This window comes from Terrapene carolina, unplaced genomic scaffold (assembly GCF_002925995.2).
Source record: "Terrapene carolina triunguis isolate 2854851 unplaced genomic scaffold, T_m_triunguis-2.0 Scaffold42, whole genome shotgun sequence".
NCBI lineage: Eukaryota > Metazoa > Chordata > Testudines > Emydidae > Terrapene > Terrapene triunguis.
Window position 1 is genome coordinate 65,325,504 of NW_020664393.1, and position 21,450 is coordinate 65,346,953.

General features: G+C 43.6%; 1 protein-coding gene across 4 annotated transcripts in view; it reads right to left on the reverse strand.

Moving 5' to 3' along the window:
* PUM2 (pumilio RNA binding family member 2) overlaps nucleotides 1-21,450 on the reverse strand; it is a 106,495-nt gene that overhangs the window by 22,541 nt on the left and 62,504 nt on the right. For all 4 annotated transcript variants that reach the window (XM_026655673.2, XM_026655660.2, XM_026655665.2 and 1 more), the window contains 2 exons: nucleotides 5,529-5,672; nucleotides 4,207-4,488 (listed from right to left, as the gene is read on the reverse strand). In XM_026655673.2, the coding sequence (XP_026511458.1) occupies nucleotides 4,207-4,488; nucleotides 5,529-5,672 (426 nt within the window). The remainder of the gene's footprint in view (nucleotides 1-4,206; nucleotides 4,489-5,528; nucleotides 5,673-21,450) is intronic.

Here is a 21,450-nt window from a genome sequence, read left to right on the forward strand (position 1 = left end):
AGTCAGGATACAGGTAGGGGGTAGCGTCCTAGGGGGCCAGTTAGGATGGGGGGAGGGTCTCAGGAGGGGGCAGTCAGGGGACAAGAGGCAGGGAGGCTTAGGTAGGGGGTGGAGTCCTGGGGGGCAGTTAGGGGCAGGGGTCCCAGGAGGGGGCAGTCAGGGGAAGGGTTGGGGGTTCTGAGGGGGGTGGAAAGAGGGAGGGGCAGGGGCGGGGCTGGGGCAGGGTAAGGGCAGGGCTCCCCGTCCTCTTTTTTGCTTGCTGAAATATGGTAACCCTATTTACTTATGAATTTGGGCAACTTTTAAGAAGCTCTAGTATCCCCATGGTTTGGAGCAGAAACTTTAAATTTGGCTGGGGGTGGCCTTTGTGTCAGGGATGAGCCTTTTGCTGTCCCTGTAAAAACTGTCCAGATTTGTTCAAATGATAAGCCTTTGGGGGGGAAAATAGTTTGCATATGCTCAGTAGAGACTAGAGTGTCAGCTAAAATCTCCAAAAAGTCTACACTAGGCATATCCCCTCCCCCAAGACCAAGCAGGACTTTCCACGCAACATGCTGTGCCAGGGCTGGACACCAGAACTGATAGTATGGAGACACTCTCTTCTGTGCTCTTATTGCCTTCTGCTGATGGGCCCAGGCACTGAATGGGACAAGGAGGTTTGGACTGGGAGCATACTGGGCAAGGAGAAAGAATCAAAGGAGGCCTAAGATCAGAGGAGATGCCAATGTGGAGACTGGGACAAGGAACTGGGGGGCAGAGACAAGACACTGACACTAGAAAAGGAGCCCAGGGACAGAGACATATCAGACAAGGAGTTAGGGGATGATGGGGCTGGGGGGCGAGGGGGCGGCCACAGAATGGAACTGGGACTGGCTGGGCACGGGCACTGGATAGAAGGAGCTGGGAGATATTAAGAAACCTGGGACGAGAAGTGTGAGGAGTGGAGAATGGGTCTAAAGGTACCAACCCTGCTGATGAACAATATGGGTGTCTACTTGATGCAATATGACTGAATTTTGTTTTTTTAGTTGACCTTTTTAAAAACTAAGAAATTGCATACAAAGAACTACATTAAAAGAATGTTATGAAGGTTGCAAGTGCAAGAACTCACAAGTCAGGAAATGCCAGAATTAAGGTTGCCTAATGTGGCCCCTTTGGGAGTATGCATTACAATACAATCTTTAATTACATGATTACATACTATTTTTTCGACTACCTTTTTCAGTGCATAGAGATGTCTTAATGAGTAGCTATTCAATATTTTGTTTTCCTCTTACTGTTCAATAGGTGACCCCATATCTTATTTACTACATATAATTTCCTCATTGATTTTTCTGTGGCATTTCTCACTATAGTATCCAAGTGCTTCACAAAAGTAATGAATTTATCTTCACAATAGCTCTGAGAGATGAGTGGGTGTATTACCTCAGACTTCAGTTGCAGCTGTGAGTGCTCAGCATTTCTGCAAATCAGACCCCAAAGTCTCAAGTCCAGCACCAACAAACTGAGGAACACAATTAATGACTACCTTTGAAAAGTTTGATTTAAGTAACTTGCCCAGTATAACACAGGATCTCTGTGGTAAATGCAGGAATAGAACCCAATTCTCCAGGGCAGCATCCAACTGCCTTCGCCATGAAACCATGTTTTCTCTTCCTGCATTCCTCTGCCTCACTACACATTTTCCAACTTCTACAATAAATGAAGAAAGCTGGTACAGACTCTCCTTCACTATACAACCCTGATTCATCCCCAAAAGCAGGTCCATCTAGTGCACTGAATAAGGTAGGGGTCCTGTGGAATAAATAGGTCATGATCATGTAATTAAAATTGTAGCATAATGCATGTGCACAACAGGGCCAAATTAAGGGTGCACGAGCAACCTTAATACTGAGCATTTCCTAAGTGCTTGACTCTGCATCCTTAACAATGTTCTTTTAATGTAAGTTTGTGTGTGTAACTTATATACGAGAGCAGAGTAGTACAATTCATAGTCATCACAAGCATGACTGCCTCTTTTTGCGCCACTTTGTTCCCCAGCCAGTCAGTCACTTAGGATATTAGGTTTACCACAGATTTACTTTGGAGTGCCTAATTAGATTTTGTTTAAAATTTTTATTTTTACAGGGAAGAGCTACGTTTTTGCCTGTCAGTCTTCATTCTTCCCATTTAATTAGTACCCAGGTCTTGAAAGGCACTGAGTGGAGACAGAGAGAGAAGCTCTGTCAAGTCAACTATTAAGCAAATTCCCCTTGAATTTGTGGCAAGTATGCATTAACATCATTTTACAAGGAAGGAGTTGTAAAGTTCAGTTCAGTTATCAAAGCTGTTATAATTAGTATTTTTATCAGCAACTATATAGCTTTTAAAAAAGGCTGTGGTTTGGTAGGTATCAACTATACTTGGCACAAGGGCACCTGAATATATTAGTTTTAGGTAGCAACTCATCCTAAGGGTTCCATTACACTTCTCAAAATACAAAACACCGACTGCTTCTCTCCTCATGAAGGGCTGCCCTGTCAGTAAAGTCAGCTGGGGTAACGATTGAGAGATTTCAGCATCTGGGGGCTGTGGCCAAGGCACCCACTTCTATATAACAGAGGCTCAATCTGTTGACTTTCAAGACATGCTGGAAGGGTCATTTTTGCCTCAGTGGTGGGCCGATACATGGCTGACATTTATTTAAGTTGTGGGGTTGTCTTTTTTATGCTGCTGCTCAACAAGTTGTGCATTTAAAAATATTCTACATGTTTAGAGATTTCCTACAGGGTTTATATCTTATAAATTAAAAATATATATACACATACGATTCACTTCATCAGCCAATAAAGTGCAATCAAATCTGGAGCAGAACAGGGCTGTTGTTTAACAGTACACAGAAAGACTACAGAGTGGTTCAGCGGAGAAATCTACATTTAAAAGTTCAGAAATGGGAACGCACAATTACTTTGCAAATAAGGCCCATCTGCATCAACACTGCTTGAGATCATTTGAGAACAACTGAATACTCTTCTAGTTTTTTTTTTTTAAATAAAGGGGTCATATTTGGGTGCTCTTAAATCCCCCCAAACTGGCATAAAGGCCAGAATGTAAGCTTTGATTCTGGATTTCCTAGCTTTAGTAGTTTTATCACAATGAATGTTATTCATATTCTTTAGTGCAAAACAATGTTGAGACAACCTGTATATATGCCGTACTTAAAAGAATTCTGTTGAAGTGTGTAAGCTCAAAATTTTGCCCCAATATTTATTCATTTGCAAAGCGCATGCAATTGTTAGTGTGTTCTACTGATGTTATTTTTCTAAAATAAACTTAGCTGAGGAAGAGATTTTCTACAAAGATAGTTCAGTTTCCAGCTCGTAGAGTTTATGAACAAATGATTTTAACAGGAAAAGCTACCTCTCCATGTGCTCTTATGTGAATAAAAAGAGTATGTGTCAAGTTTCTACTACAATTAAAAAAAGATCAAGAACATTATGGCTATGTGTCATAGATAGTGTTTTTCAAAACAGACAACTCAATTTTGGGACATCTATGATAATGATTATGGCCACAATCCTGCCCAGAATTACAGGCATGCTTAACTATACTTATCAGAGCAATCCAAATGAAGACTATGAGACTACTAATTGGAGTAACTCTTTGCAGAATCACAGCCTAAGGCCCTTTAAAATATCATTTAAGGATGAGCACAACACTTGGTCATATCTGGTGTGTGTGTGTGTGTGTGTCAAATACTATTTCAATCAATACTTTTAAAATCATTTAAAAAAAATTTTCAAGACATAAAAAGCGAGTTACACCTCAAAAGCGATGGGCTAATCAATGGTTTTATAATATTTTTAAAATCACAAAATGCAGTATTGCCTGAGAAACTTCCTAAAAATAAACACACACAAGAACATTCTAGACCAGTGTACAGTGCTTATTATAGGAGAGTAATTATTTTTGGAGAGGTTTATGACTGAGGTGTATTTTCTTTTTATAACTAATTTATTAAGAGAACAAGTTGCTTCTTATACAGACGGCCTAGTGGATCAAATAGCCTCTTGCTCTTCTCTCTAGATTATGTGGCTATTTTTGTTTTAAACCTGAATAACCTATTTTTCAAGTTCTATCTGGAAACATGTGTGGATACAAGAGTCATGTATTTTTTCCTTAAAGCACAAATCTCATAAAATCTCCTCACTATATTAGAGAACCTACCTGATGAGCCAAATCCACCAAGTGCAGAGCCGATAGCTGCTCCTAAGGAGCTGCTACTTCCAAAGCCAAGAGAAGTACTTCCTGGTTGGCCAGGACCATGTGAAAAAAGGGAACTGCTCTGGGAGTTATTGGTCAAAGAGTTACTGCCATAAAATGAATTAGATTGTAGACTACTATTTGTTTGCTGCTGCGGCTGTTGTGGTTGGGCACCAAGTGGCCGAAATAGACCGTTCGTGGCTCCCGCGAGATTGTTTGCTGTTCCTCCAGCTGAAGCTGCTGCAGCTGTAAGACACATGTTTTCAATCATCATAATGGCTCTCTAAAACATTTTGACCTTCCAAATGGATTATTCAGATCTAATAATATGTTCATGGATCCCTCCCAAAGAAGTAGATATGTACACCTTAAATTAAGGACTAAAATATACTTTGCAATATTATACAATCTTGATTATCCAAGGAAAAAAATTAAGACAATTCTATTTTTGGATAATTGCGGCTGTGGGAAATTGTCAATGCAATTCAGAAAATTTTCAGTGTAGACATGACTGTGTGCAGAACGGGATTTTGGTAATCAAGGTTAGGATAGCAGAGTTGTAACTAACATAAATTGAAAGATGTCTTCATCTGCAACTCTCAAAAATGAGCTCTGGATAAAAATAAGCAGCTGGAGAGGGCCAACAAAGTCTTATTTTCTGAGATTTTCTACAAGTTCATTTTGTCCATCTGGTGCCAGGAGTTACGATGTACTAAACAAATAAGAGCACCAGACCCTACAACTAATGAAGGGTAGAAAATAGAACCAGAACCTTCTGATGTCATTAAGTTCTCCCTTTCTTCCTATATCCACTGTACATTTTAATCCTTGCTGCTTTCTCTATGAGGCCCCAGGGCAATCCATAACCTTCTGCCAGGCCGAAGCAATGAAATGGTGCTTCTCAAGGGAAAGCATCCTTTTAGAGACTGATGGGAAGTGCATGTATATGCGTGGGGAGAGGGGAAAGAAAGAATGCACTCTTTTAGAAGCAGCAATATTTGCAGGGACGTGCCTGTATGTGTATGAGGAGAGGGGTGAGGAAAAAAAGGGAGGGATGCTATACCTTTGAGAAGCAGCCGTATTTGTACGGGCGTGCCTGTATGGGGGAAGGCATGAGAGAAAAAGGAAGGAGAGCATGTATGGTATATCTTTCAGAACCAGCAATCTTTGCAGGGTTTACATAGAGTAAGAACTGTAATCAATACTGGATATTCCTCAACAAAGATTAGAGTGAGAATTTTCAATATAAAACTTGAAAAAAAATGTGTGGCGGGTCTAATACTTACCTGCTTGTGCTGCTGCAGAACTAATTATAACAGGAGTTGAGGCCACCAATCTGACTGGTGCTCCAAGGCCAGTTCTTGCTCCAGGGCCTACTACTAAGGCACCAGTCTGATCATAATACGCAGTAGGGGCTAGTACTTGATAGCCTAGACAACACAAAAAAAAATGTTTACTAGTAAAAAGGGGGGGGGGGGGGGGGGGGAAGCACAGGTCAGCATCTCTCCTCTCCTTGGAGAATTTTATGCAATGAACAAACCCAGAAAGCAGTATTTTTGTAATATTCCCTAAATGTCAACTAGATCTTAGGTTGAGCTAAACATCTAGAAAACCATTTTGAAAATAATTTTCATGTATACATACATTCACACTGGAAAAATGTCAATGAAACTGGGAAGCTCTAATATTGTACATCCCAAAGTAGTGCAAAAACTTGAGCTTCCCTAAATTGTTTTTTTATTCTGAAATATCAATTCTCTTTAAAAATCATTTTTTCCTATGTGGCATTGAAGTTTAGAAGCACTATTTTTTACTTTCAATGTTAATAAGCAGGTTTCTGATTCCAGGGTTTAAAGAGCAACATAATTTGCCATAGTTGAGTGGAATCTTCTAATCTATTTCTTCTTATACTTAATATATTTTCTATTTCTTCCATTCTACCATTAGTTGTGTGTAAGTAAATATATAGAGAGCTAAAAAAAAAAAAAAAAAACCCTCGCCCCCCATCACCACACACATACATACCACTTAAATTAAATTAGGAGTGAGATTGAGAATTTCTTGCATTTCCAGGCAAAACCACATTTAAAATCCACCCACAAAAAATATTTTGGGGGAGGACTGTTCCTGCAGTACAGGTGGGAATATTAAAATTAAGTGCTGGAATGAAAATGACTCTGTCCTAGTCAGTTTCACTTTGAAACTCACAAAAAATATTTTGTCCTACAAATGAAACTGATTAAGTTTATGTCAGTTTCACTCTGGAATTTTGAGGGTTGGGTGAGGGGAGAGAAAACAAAAAACGCTCAAAATGAAAGCAGAACAGAGAAGGGAGGGACACAAAAAAGGAGACTAAGCAAGAACAAAAAGGAGGCATGAAAAGGAGAGCTTGGCTAGGAAAACACATCTCTCTTTCTCTCGCCAAATCAAAATGCACAGACAGAAACATACAGATATAGATAAACTTGTGTCATTATAAAGTACCTGATATGAATAAAGGCCTCAGAAATGGAAAAGGAGGGAACGATATATAATTCCAGAAAGGGTGAGGGTAAGACAAAAAATAAAAGCAATTGCTTAAATTTATCTAGGTATGTATTTAAACAAAGTAAAATCAAGGCAATCGTTCCGTATGCTCCCCCTACAGGCAAGCAAGTTCAAATATATATAACTGGGGTGGCCAAACTATGGCTCTTGTACAGTTAAAGTGCGGCTTGTGGAGCCTCCCCCCGCCCCTCTCCCTCCTTCTCCGCCTACCAGACTCAGAGGAGAGTTCAGGGCTTCTGCCCTGAGGGGGGAGGAAGGAGGGAGTGGTGCTAGGGGCTTCTGCCAAAGATCACTGATGCTTGTTGGGGGGGGGGGGCACAATTAAAAAACCCCCGCAACAGTTTGAGTCACAACCCCCAGCACACCCCCACCCTTTACTCTCAACGACACCTCTCTGCAGCTCCCAGGGGTTAGCTTTGCGTGGAGAGGCAGTGGCAAGACAGCTGTGAGCTGCAGAGAGGGGCCTCTGCTTTAGCTCTGAAGGGAGAAGCAGTAGCAAAAGCAGCATCTCTTCCTGCAGCTCCCAGCTACTTGCAGCTGCCTCTCCCCAGGGCCACAGCTCCCAGCTTGCCAGCTGCCGTGCAGGGAGGGGGCCCAACAGCACCACATGACCAAGCACGGCCAGCAAACACTGGCAAAAATCAGAAGGGGGCGACATGCCGCCTCTGGCTTCTGCCCAGTGGGGAAGGGGAGTTCGGGACTTCAGCCCCAACCCCTGGCAGGCACCTCCCATGGAGCTGCCCCGAGACCCCCCATTCCTGCAAGTCTGAAGCCCCAAGACCTGGCAGTCGCACCCCATCTCTCGAACATCTGAAGATTGTTGTACGTGGCCAAGAGGGTCAGAAAGTTTAGCCATCTCTGATATATACTATTGCATTAAAATAATGCTAAAGTATTGCAAAGGTTGCAAAAAATCAAGCACATTAAAGTTAGGAAATGCTAGAATTAAGTTTACCTGTGCAACCTTAATTTACATGATCACATACTATATTTCCACAGGATCCCTGCCTCATTCAGTGCACAGGATTGATGGTGTTCCTCAGAAGGGTAGCTATTCAGGTTTTTAATTCTTTTCATCAAATGTGTTGTCTCAGGCTTTACTTAACATACCCCATCCAAACTCAGGAGTCTGTGTATGGATATTTATGCAATATTCCTCTCTGTAGTATCTGAGTACTTCACAAACATTAATGAATTTATCTTGACAACACTCATGGGAAGTGAGGTCCCACTGTCATGCATCCACTAATGTTGGATACTCAACGTGAGATGTCTAAGGCCTGATTTTTTCAGAGTACTTCACATTTTTACAATTCCTGATATGTTCAAAGCACAGGTCCAACCAACTTCAGCTTTAGTAGGAGTGCTCAGCACTTCTGTAAATCTGACCTCAGGAACTCAAGTCAGGTACCCAGAAGATGAGGAACAAACAATTAGAGGCCACCTGTGAAGTTTACTTTAAGTCACTTGACCAGCACCACGCAGTAACAGGGATAAAATCAAAATCTTCAGCACTGTAGTCAACTGCCTAATCACAGTATCATCCTCTCTCTTCTTGCAGTCCCCTGTTTCATTCACTCCACACCTTTCAACTTCCGTAACAAATAATACAAGGATGCTATAGACTACAGCCACATTCACCCTAACCTCAATTCATCCCCAGAGCAGGTCCATCCTGTGCACTGATTAACAAAGAACCTGTGGGGAAAAAATAATGTGAGCATGTAAGTAAAGACTGCAAATTGAAGATGGCACAAAGAAGCTGAATAAAGTTGCACATGCAATCTTAATCATCAGATTTCCTAATTCGAGTGCTTGACTTTGCAACCTTGATATGCTTAAAAATGTCATTTCTTAAGCTTTTAAAAGGCAAACTGAAAAACAAATTCCACCATGTGGAACCCCATCAACCCCCATGAGGATGATCAGATTTCAGCATATATCTCCTCCATTGGAGCTATAAGAACAACCCTGAATAAGTTTACCAGCAGACTTCTTACAAGAGACACTTTGCAAGTGGGTTCCCACAGCGAATGGCTAGTCAGCAGAAAAATGATGAAACTCTAGACCCCTAGGTTCAATTCAAGGCTATAGAGGGGAATGTGCTGTAGAGGTTATAAACCCTTCTGCCATGTCCATCTCTGCTCCTATTGCCTGCAGCATGTCACTGTCCCCACCCCTTATGCATTCCAGTCAGGCTGCTTCCTCCTCCTCTTCCACAATGACAGCAGAGTGAGCATTGAAAGCATAGGAAAGAGTCTCCCTGCTCTCAGTTCCAGTGCCTGGTGCCAGTACAGTCCCAAACACCCAGGAAGGGAAGTCCTGGGAAGTCCTGTTCAGCTCCTGAAGCTGTGGACTAGTGCATGCTCAATGCCCCTGGAATCTTTGGAGAATTTTGATGCCAACTCTTACAAGCCTGCATTAGGCATGTGCAAACAGCAATTTTCAGAGGCCTATAATTCAATTAAGTTTGGTCAGATTTTCATGGGGGCAGCAGAATGTACCTCCTGCCAAATTTTGCGTCCATTTCAAGCCAAGGAAGCACTACAGTTTTTCAACTAAACAGTAGTAAAAACTTTTTTTTCAAAAACATTGGCGAAACAATGCATTTCCCCCTACCCTCATTCTCAGAACTGGTGGAACTGTTTTTGCTGAAAATTTAAAAACATTCAACTTGAGGCAAACACCCAGCATGGAAAATTTCAAGCCTGAACAGTTACAGTTTGGCAAAAGTTATAAGCAACTGAAAACAGGGTTGTATAATGTAAAGCGTTAGACAACCTTAACTACAGCCTGTGCTGCCAGCTCCACCTATAAAACTGCCGTGCTGCCACAGACTTCACCACTAAGACAGCTACTTTCATATGCTAGAAAAGGGTGAGGCTTTCTGACTGCACTCAGCTCTAGTGAAGTTCTGTAAAGAATGTAGAATAGAATATTAGAAGATAAGTGATATAAAATGCACAGCAGAAAAACACTCCTTACAATCTGTTACTATACACACTTATTACAAACATTAGTAATAATGATCCAACTACCAGTATTTTCACCTCCCTTTTATTTACACATCTTCCAATGAATTCAAGCATGATGGACTTTTAATTGATTACTGGTATGCCACAATAAATCTATTTTTTCAGAACTAGAAAGGGAAAAAGTTACTTACCAGTATTTTTGTTTACTTGAGTCTATTGCCTTTGCATATCCATACTCCTGAAATGATGCCATAACAGAGAAACATCTAAAAAGCAGTGACTGCTGAGGCTGTGCGCGCATACCCCACATGAGCATCTAAACAGTCACAGCTCTGTAGATGGTTTCAGGCTCACAACACCTGTTTATGTATTTTTCCCAAGCAAGAGTGGGGGGGGGGGGGGGGAAGGGGGAAGGTGTGTAGGGAAAGGAGGTTCTATGTTTACACAAACTTGGAATAATGCAACGTGTTAATATCAGAGCTCAAAAACTACTTTGTATTTCAGATTCACTAAAATTGTTGACCATCATGATGTGTTGTTTCTGCACCATGTCCAGGTGTGAAAACAGATTGGAGATGTCTAAGGAACAGGAGGATTCCAGATGCTGTTGGTATTTGCTTGTCACTATCTTATCCATGACCTCTGGCAGTTTGCTAATGAGCGATAATTGGCTAGGGCATTAGTGTCAAGAGGCTGTTTCCTGAGCAAGGCCTGGACTAGGGACATGTTTGAGATCCGCTGGCAGTTAGCATCCTCTCCCACGGCGCCCCCCCCCCACGTTTTTGTGATGCATAAACGCTCTCCACCAATAAAAGTCCTCAGCATTACCCACTCAATCTCCTCAGACATAAGGAACAGGGCCCCAGTGACTAAATTGCTGAGAAGATCCCGTTAAGTACATTTTAGAACCTTAGAATGAGACACTATGTAAACTGTATTCCCTCCTGCCTTGACATCAAGACCACCCTGCATCAGATTTCATCAGTGAAAAATGAAACCTCACAGAAAGAGGATTCAAACTACCCCTCCCATGCCCCCTTCATACAGGACCTTGCAGACTTAGGCCAGAGAGAAATCGGTAAGATTCAACATGGCCTCCCACCTATCACTTCTCTCCCTCCTCCTGTTACAGATCTGTGGTTCCTTGCCTGCTCTCTTCCTCTAACCTCTCCCCCCACCTGTTCCAGTGACCACATGCTCTTTCACATCATGATCTTCATTGCGCCTATTCATCTTTCTCCTCAACTAGATCCCTCAACTCCCAGCTCACTGCCTTCACAATGCAAGCATACTGTGGTCTCCTCATCTGTAAAATAAAAGCTGCTTCTCTAACACCATCTTTAATCCTCTGAACACAAAAGTGCCATCTACAACTGCTGCCTCAAGTTCCTCTGCACTCTCTGATTCCCCTGCAGTCTGGCATACCCACTCTCCACTCCACTGAAACTGCTTTCACAAACCAAAGACTTCTTTTCACCTGAAGCTCATGGCTTCTACTTCATCCTTAGTCTTCATCACTTCCCATTATACTTTTGAAAGCACTGATCATACCCTCCCCCTTTCTTGAAATCTGTTCTCGGTTTTTTTAACTCCATCTTCCATTTCTCCTCCTATCTAGTAATTCTGTCAGCATTTTTTATGGCGTTACTCATCCTTTCCTCTCTCACTCTAATCAGGGAAGCTACAGTGCTCTGTCTAGGCCAGGGGTCGGCAACCTACGGCATGCGTGCCAAAGTTGGCACGCGAGCCGATTTTTCCTGGCACGCGGCGTGGGCTGAGCCGCTCAGCCCCGCCGCCACTCTGGAGTTCCCGCTGCCGGCTCCTGCGGGACCCGCCGCGGGTTCAACTCAGCACCTGCTGCTGGCCTGGGGGGAAGGAACCCCAGGCTGGCAGCGGGCTGAGACCCCGGCTGGCAGGAGCCGCCGGCCAAAACCCCAGAGCGGGGGTCGGGCTGAGCCGCTCAGCCCGCCCCACTCTGGAGTTCCCGCTGCCGGCTCTTGCCAGCTGGGTCCCCGTGGGTCCCACTCAGCACCCGCTGCCGGCCTGGGTGAAGGAATCCTGGGCTGGCAGCAGGCTGAGACCTCAGTTGGCAGGAGCTGGGGGCAGAAACCCCAGAGCAGCAGCAGGCCGAGCCAGTCGCTGCTCTGGGGTTCTGGCTGCTGGCCCCTCGCCAGCAGGGGTCTCTACCGTGCAGCTCCACTCACCTTGCTTCCGGTTGGAGGCTCTCTTGCAGACAGGGTCCAGGCCTCCAGCCCTGCTCAGGCCTACCAGCCACCTACTCCACTCACCTCAGCTGCCAATCTTGGTTTCCAGCCCTTGCTCATCCTGCTTTCGGGCCTGGAGTCCCAGCAGGCCACCCTTTACATGTAACAGTAGTTTGGTTATATATTATAGACTTATAGAGAGACCTTCTAAATAGCGTTAAAATGTATTACCGGCACACGAAGCCTTAAATTAGAGTGTATAAATGAAGATTCGGCACACCATGGCTGAAAGGTTGCCGACCCCTGGTCTAGGCCTACTCCCTCCTCTCTCTACATCATTTCTCTAATTGATTACATTGCTTCAATTGCAATCTTTACACGTACAACAGGAAAAATCTACTGTCCTGTCTCCTTCCATTCAATCCCATACCACAGCCTAGCATCTCCTCCTGGATGTCTTACTGTCAATTTAAATTTAACATCACTAAATCTGACTTGTCTTCTCTCCTAAATCCTCCACCACTCCTCCTTTCTCAATCACTGTTCACACCATCACCCTGCATTCTCTCATAATCTGAAGGTCCTTTTAGATTCCACGCTTTCAACCTTGAGCTATGCATCCAGGATACGTCTAAATCTTGCTGCTGCTTCCTTCTCAACACGTCCAAGATCCACCCTTTTGTTTCTGCATTCTAAACTAAAATGCTCAACCAGGCCCTCCTCATCCCTGTTCTTGGTTACTGCAACCTTCTCTTCTTTTCGTTCCTGTCATAAGAATGGCCATACTGCGTCAGACCAATTCCTCTGACAGACACTTCAGAGGGTAAGAAAAGAATAGGGCTGTTATCATCCCATTGTCCAGTCCCAGCTTCTGGCAAACAGAGGCTTAGGGACACCCAGAGCATGGGGTTGTATTCCTGACCATCTTGGCCAATAGCCATTGATTCACCTATCCCAACTTCCAACTCATTTGTTGTTCTGACCATGTAATCTAACACCCTTTTAACCCCTACACTAGCTCCTCTTTCCTCACATCAAATTCAACCTTCTTGTCCTTCACTACTCAGTCATTTCCTCGTCATCTACTTGCCTGTCACTTTGCCAATGCTGCAAACCTTCTGCCACAACCATCTTTGTGTTTTCTTCCACGCTGTCTTTTAAGCATGGGTCACCCATCCCACCACAATGTCCTCTTTCAAATCCCTCAAGATCCATCTCTACCATTATACCTATGTAAACTGTCAATGGAAAAACAGATGGCCATTGGAAACTGATGATAGCTATTATCTAGATCATATAAAACTTAGACAAATGTTTAAAATGACTGATCAAGTTATGCACATAGGGAGTCAAAGTAATGGCATGTTCTTTATTCTTACTCCCTTCCCTATTCCTTCCAATTGTTTGTTATACCAACTAGTTGCATCTTGTCTCAATTGAAATGCAAGCTCTTCAGAGTAGCGACTCTCATTCTTCTACATGTATATGCCTCATCTAGCAGATTGTCACTTCAGAGCACTACCATAACATAAACAGTACAGCCTCCCTTTGCTGAGGCTGGTTGTAGTGCCATGTATAGCCTATATGCTTACTAGGATTCACACATGCACTTTATCCAGGACCTTGTGTACTATTTGAATTTGACTGATGGTCTGAGTCTCTGGGATAGGGTAAAGCATCTAATATTAGATGCAAAAACAGTCTTCCTCCACCCCGGCCATCTCAACACTACCAAGGCTCATGCTGCACCAAGTCACCAGCAGCAGACCTGTACTAAAACAAGGACAGATGAGTCAACGAGGCAGATCTTGATGATTTAGTCAAGACTGGACACGCCATCCATGATCAGACCATGGGTGATGCTAGTTTTACTGACAGAGGACACTGCATTAATCATGATGTAATGAAGTTGAGCCCACTGTCAGACTTTACCCTGTGAACGCACCACATCCGAGACTGTCCCATTTTTATCCTTTTTAGATTTCCTGATACAGAGTTATACTATCTACACACTAAAATAAGCAGACTGAGCTAAGGTAATTGTACAGATTGAACCACAAACTCCCTTGGCTTTGGTGGTTTCAAACAGAACTAATATTTTCACAAGATGTATTTTTTTTTAAAGTCTAATACAAATAAAAATAGAAAAAAATTACTAAACAACTAAAAAGTAACTTGGTATTTGAATTGCTTCATTTTGTATTCAGGATGATAGGTTTTGTACATAGTGCTTCCATGTTGTGAGATTTAGATGTCAAAGATAAATCTTTTATACGTGTTCCGTATGGAAACAGTTGAAACAATAATGGTGCTACTAGAAACCACATCACACTTCGTAATTAAATTAAACAAATGAGTTTAACATGAAAGCTGTTCTGAATACAAAATTGAATAAAACATCTCTCTTTAAAAAAAGACTGCATTAAGTTTTTTATGCATGTGTGTGTTCAAATATGGTGTCTCAAACTGAATTCCCAACCTTTCAGAACTCTATCAGGGACTAAACAACCCCTTGTAAAATATCCCTTTCTTTTCTCTCCTTTGAAGATCCATTTTAGTTTGAACTAAGTGAGTTTTGCTCAGTAAAGTTAGAGCAGATCCAGTTAAAGAGGCCAGAATGTAGTTAGCTGCTGCTACGTTGTATTAAGAACTTGTAGGGACAGTTTTGACGTCATGCTAATGTGTGCACCTCATTTATGTGCAAATACCCTGTGTATGTTAACACAAATCAGGTGACCACATATAAAACCAGTTACATAGCTGCAGATATTGGAGCCAGCATGCACTGAATGTATTAACAGATGGATATGTGGATGTCATTATGCATGACTAACTTTGCAAACCTGGCCCACGGGGTTTAACATCTTAGGCTAAATTCTATCTGTAGACTGAGAATTTGCTTACCTGATCATTTTCTTTTAGTAGTTTATCTCCTCTTTTATCACTAATGGAGTGATACATTAGTAGAATTTGGAGACAATCCAATGTTATTGCTGGAGGCTCCAGGACTAAGCCCCACCCTTCAGCTCAGGCCACCAGAATTCTTCCAAAGCTGTAGAAGCACTCCAGCAACTGATTACCACCATTAAGACAACAACTTGCTATATAATTGCCTTAAGGATAATTAAAATGTTTAAGTCTCCCTTTAGAAAAAAACTCCAGATTACTAAAGTGGGATGAATGAGGAGAGAAGATGCTAACAGAAATAAAATGATCAGGTATGAAATTTCTCATTCTGTTGCATGACTTCTCTTCTCAATTCATCATGAATGGGAAGCAGTGAGCTGTGAATCACAAAAGCATGTGTGCATGCAAGCACGAGAGAGGTTTTATTATTATAAAGTAGAATAGGCAGAAAAGTAAGTTACCCACAAGAGCTTTGTAATTTAAGGAATTATGTGGGAGCGAACCCTGTAGCATTTGCCTACCAAAGAATCCGTCTGCAGAGGAATGGAAACTTACTTTGAAAATCTTCCTTGGATGAGGCTCAAATTCTCCCCCAAATACACAGGCACACTGCACCACTAGGAACCTCGTAAAAGGAACCTCAATTCTTATTCTACAAATAGTTTCCCAGATGCCTAGCATGCCAAACGGTGCAGTATTTTAACATCTTGCCTGGAAATAACTTTGAGGGTCTAAGGCACTGGCATTTTGGATGGAATGAGATGAACAGGGTACAGTTGGCAAGTGTACTTCTCATGCTTGAAAGGTATCTTTAGAGTGCTAGGAAAGCCTTATTTCCAGTCTGAACTTCAACTTTCAGCTATTGGATTGTGTTTTTAAACAGGGGAATCTCAAGTAGGAGTAGAGAGGTTATTCTACCTTTATATGTGGCATGGTGCAACCATGGCTGAAATACTGTGTCTAGTTATGGTGTCCACAATTCAAGAAAGATGTTGACAAATCAGAGAAGAGTTGCGAGAATGATTAAAAGGATTAGAAAACCTGCCTTATAAATGAGAGGCTCAAGGAGCTCAATCTATTTAGTTTAACAAAGAGAAGATTAAGGAGTGACGTGATTAGTCTAGAAGTACCTACATGGGGAACAAATATTTAATAACGGGCTCTCCAATCTAGCAGACAAAGGGATAATATGATCCAAGGCTGGAACTTAGACAAATTCATACTGGAAATAAGGCAGAAATTTTTAACGGTGAGAGTGATGAACCACTGGAACAATTTACCAAGGGTCACTGACAATTTTTAAATCAAGCTTGGATGTTATTCTAAAAAAGAGAAGAGAAGTTGTATGGCCAGGCAAGGTGATCACAGTGGTCCCTTCTGGCCTTGGAATCTATGAATCTAGTGTAGCTGAGATCACCAGAACTTTGTGATTACATTCATTTGTAGCATTTAGCGGCCAGGGCCCCATTGTGCTGGGTACAGTGCTAACAAAAAGATAAAGCTCTTTTGGGCAGAAACTGTTTCCCCTCGCACCAGAAACATGATTTGACCAGATCAATAAGTAAAGTTTCCTGCTTGAGTTCTGCCTGGATATCAAAATGTCAATACAGCTAATGGAGAAGGTCTGGTCTCATCTGCAAGTGGAAGGTTCCTTGGCTGTCTATCAAGTCCAAAGTGCCTTCTGAGTCACTAGAGGATTGGAGGAGGACTTCAACTCTTCCTTTTCTTTCTGTATCTTTTATGTGAATATTTTTGAAAGGTAGCAGATTCTTCTCTGTTCAGGACATTATTTCCATTGCCATTAAGAAGTTTTGACCTTTAGTTAATCCCTAGTTTTGGAAGGGATATAAACATTCTTTCTTCAATCATAAGCCAGCCTCTAAGCGGAGACAAAAGAAAATTTCCCTTTGATTACCATAACTGCCCACCAGGTGATTTTCTGCACCTTTTTTGAAGCAGTTGGTACTGGCCACTGTCAGACAACATAGTGGATTTGATGGACACTAGTCCCACATGCCATTGATAATGAAAGTTGGTTGTCTGTCAATATATTGTATTTACCTGCCCACGAAGGGACATCCAGATGTGATGTGGAAATGTCACTTAATTCTGCACCACTGATGCATGGAACCAGCAACCCTAGCCATTGGCGATACTTGGCTATGGATGACCACTATCAAAAAACGATTGGTACACTGAAGTTTTGGATCTTTGAAAAACTTTACCATAGTGGTAAAATTAGGGCCAGAGCCATGCCTATTTTGACCCCGTAGGTGAACAATTCTCTGCACTGGGTTTAAAAAGATCTTGATTTTGAACTTACAGGTATGAATCTTTCCAGCAGCTGGCAAATTATGAATATGTCTGTTTCTCTTGACAGGGCATGTTGTTCATGAATGGGTGTGCATTCATCAATTACAATCTGAGCTTTGTTGTGACTTACGGCTAGACTGGGTTGTGGGGGAATAGGCCTGGCTGACCTCCCTTGCACCGATCAAAACTAAAATCAATGCGTGGGTGACTTTTTCCACGACAGGGTGTAGGAAATAAATCAAAGATTTGTACATGAACTGGACATACACAAATGCTCATTTTGTCTTTGTCATGCTGAGGATTGTTGATTTGAAAATAAATGTATCTAAATTTCCTTGGAAGCTGCTGCCCCAGAGGCTTCTCTCTACTAAGGAAATAGCGTCTTCTTGTAAAGCCTTGACACATTGACAGTGATCAATAGATTGCTATGCTGGCTTTGATCGTGAGGATTGAGGTCTCACTGCAAACTCGGCTACTAATTTCTCTGATGTTTTCCCAAACAGCTCCTCACCTGTAGGTTTGGATGCACTAAAATATCTGTTTAAGATGACAGCTATTCATGGATAATTGCTTGCTATTCATGAGTGTAGCACTGCTTCCAGGCTCGTCTTCTGAAAGCAGCACTGACCATGTAGTCACTACACTAAGTTAGGAGCCACTTGCTTGTCACCAAGTAGGTTTCTTTACTAAGCACAGGAAATGCTTTTGGTCTGAACGGCTGTGACTTTGAAATTGATGTGATGTGTCCTCATTCTTATGGTCTGTGGAACCTTTCTGAAAGAAGTCCCCATCAAAAGGTGTAACTATGGTGGTGCTACTGCTATTCCAACTAATAGTGTCTCCTAAAACTTAGGAAATGTCTAAGTTTTTATGTAGTATTTTAGTTTAGTTTGGTTTAATAAGTCTTTATTTGACCTTACGTCTTTAGAGGTGTCCTCAGGAATGAGTTCTTTGCCAAACCACTGGCATCCTATCCTGGAAGAGTCTGGCTGAGAGGGGTGGGGGAGAGGGCAGGGGAAAGAGAGGAGAGGCAAACGGGAAGGAAGCATGCACATGTGTATGCATAGGGTATTTACCTAGGCTGTTTACAGGTGAGAAGTAGCATACTTTCATGTTGGCCTGGGGACTACCTAATCAAGGACAAATACCTTGATTGTGGGAGTGGCCTGACAGATGTCACTGGGAGCCTGAAAGGATGCCTGCTTACTCGCCCAGCTGCCTAATACCCATGTTAATATTTTAGTAATTATCTAATACCATTCAGAACTTCATTTAGTAACTAAGCCCTGGTCTACACTACGGGGTTAGGTTGAATTAAGCCATGTTAAGTCCATTTTATAATGAATGTGTCTACACAACCAACCCAGTTCCGTCAATCTAAAGGGCTCTTAAAATCGACTTCGGTACTCCTCCCCGCTGAGGGGAGTAGCGCTAAAATAGCTTTCTGGGTCAAATTTGGGGTAGTGCAGTCTCCCCGTTACTCTCACAGCTATTATGGAGCACAGAGCAAGCAGCAATAACAATGGGAAGATTAGGTTAGACCTGAGCGCATCCAGTCAGCAAACAGAGCCAGCAAGCTTTTAAATGTCCAAATGCACATTCTACCACCATTCTGCACTTGCTCAGCCCATAGTTGAACTGCTCCTTACTACTGTCCAGGCTGCCTGTGTATGGCTTCATGAGCCATGGGAGCAAAGGGTAGGCTGGGTCTCCAAGGATAACTATTGGCATTTGAACATCCCCCACAGTAATTTTCTGGTCTGGGAAGTAAGTCCCTTCTTGCAGCTGTTCAAACAGCCTGGAGTTCCTAAAGATGCGAGCATCATGCACCTTTCCTGGCCATCCCACGTTGATGTTGGTGAAACATCCCTTGTGATCCACCAATGCTTGCAGCACCATTGAGAAGTACCCCTTGCGGTTTACGTACTGGTTGGCAAGGTGGTCCGGTGCCAAGATAGGGATATGCGTTCCGTCTATCACCCCACCACAGCTAGGGAAACCCACTGCAGCAAAGCCATCCACTATGACCTGCACATTTCTCAGAGTCACTACCCTTGATAGCAGAATGTCAGTGATTGCATTGGCTACTTGAATCACAGCAGTCCCCACAGTAGATTTGCCCACTCCAAAATGATTCCCAACTGACTGGTAGCAGTCAGGCGTTGCAAGCTTCCACAGGGCTATCGCCACTCGCTTCTCAACTGTCAGGGCAGCTCTCATCTTGGTATTCCTGCGCTTCAGGGTGGGGGAAAGCAACTCACAGAGTTCCAGGAAAGTGGCCTTACACATGCGAAAGTTTCCCAGCCACTGGGAATCATCCCATACCTGCAACACTATTCAGTCCCACCAGTCTGTGCTTGTTTGCCAGGCCCAGAATCGGCGTGCCACTGTATCAACCAGCCCCACTGCCGCCATGATGTCCCAATTGCCACATCCCGTGCTTTCAGGAATGTCTGTGTCCACGTCCTCCTCACAATTGTCCTCGTGCTACCGTTTCTTCTTGAAGCAGAGAGGCACTCACCAGAAGGCTCATTCAGACCGCAACAGCTGCCAGCAGCTCTGTCCTGGTCCTCAGCCCTGTCCCACGTCCTCTGCTCTTTGGAAATGGGGTACATGGGTGGGGGGACACACCCTGACCTCAGCACGCCCCCCCTTCCTCCTCGGCTCTGCACAACAAGAAGGCGGGTCCCAGAAGCGACTGGCCAGGGGCTCCAAGGCAGAGGGCAGGAGCAATGCGTCTGCAGAGCAGCAGGGGGAAGGACACCTGAACATGTCGCCGGATGTGCGCGGCTCTGCTAATCAAGTGTGCCAAGTGCGCGGCACTTGATTGACTCTTGGGCTGCCGCACACCGTAGAGGGAACATTGCTTCCCAGTGTAGACCAGGCCCCAGAGAGGGAAACTTATGGGACTTATCAACGTAGAGGACATCTAGACAGTGGCCCAGCACAGACAGGAACGGTGAAGCCTTGTTTGTGCCCTAAGCGACGTCTGACAGTGGGGGAAGAATCCAGGTTCATGATGGTGCAGCTGCATGGGGAATGTAACCTTTATGTACCTCTGTTCTGGTCACAGACCGCTTGATGTGCAGCTTATGCTTTAAAATTAATTTTTTTTTAAATTAAATTTAAATTAATGGAGATATCCCATCTCCTAGAACTGGAAGGGACCTTGAAAGGTCATCGAGTCCAGCCCCCTGCCTTCACTAGCAGGACCAAGTACTGATTTTGCCCCAGATCCTTAAGTGGCCCCCTCAAGGATTGAACTCACAACCCTGGGTTTAGCAGGCCAATGCTCAAACCACTGAGCTATTCTCCCCCCCCCCCATGGAGCCAGCCTATAGAGTGGGGAAGAGAGACCCCTTCCAGCCTGAGCCCCATGCCCTGGCAGAGTGAGGGTCTATTGTCTGAAAACCAGAAAGGTGCAATTCCCATTAAGCTGGTGGTTGAGGCATGGCTTTACAGGAGTGACGGGCTGCATGCTGCAGCGTAGGTGAGGGTGGCGCTAGTTAGCCTTCTCCACAGCACTGTAAATGCAACTCTGTGACAAGAGCTCCAGCAAAGACTTCCTCAGCATGGAAAGGCAAAGGAGAATGGGTTTAAACCCTGATTTTTATTCCACCTAACAATGTGACTTGTTATATTAAGAAGGGATGATTTTTTGTTTTTTGGAACCCAAAGTCTCTGGAGTTTGCAAGGCTCACAACTGAGCAGGCTGTGAGGAGTTCTCTCTGCAGGAATTCACATGCTCCTGGTTGAACCTCCCACAGTGGAGAAATAACTTCTGGCAGGGGTCGAGACCCTACATGCCTGTCCCTCTCAACGCCCACGTCCTGGCAGAGCACAAGGGTCAGCGGCTTGTGGCAGCAGGGCACAAGCTGCCCTTTGAGGCTCCTGAAAAGCTGCGTACGGCACTTCTAACTTGGCTCAATGCTTGCAGGGCATCATCACTTGCTGTTATGAGGGGCAAAAGGAGCCTGACTGAGAGGTGCTCTATCGGAGAACACAAAGGTTAGAGACTCAGTGCTCCAGTGATTCCTCACCTCAGGAGATGGAGAGAGCAGCTAGAAGCTGAAATGAAGTCACCACTACACGAAAACAAACAAATTGAAGTTATGAAACAATCTGGCCAGGAGAAACTGAAAGGCCAACCTGTTCGGCAGCTGGAGTTAAAAATATTTGGTGGTCTGAGCTGAAAGGGGGCTTAGTTCTGCAGCCTCCAGCAATACTGGACTGCCTCCAGATTCCACAGGTGAGGGGCATCA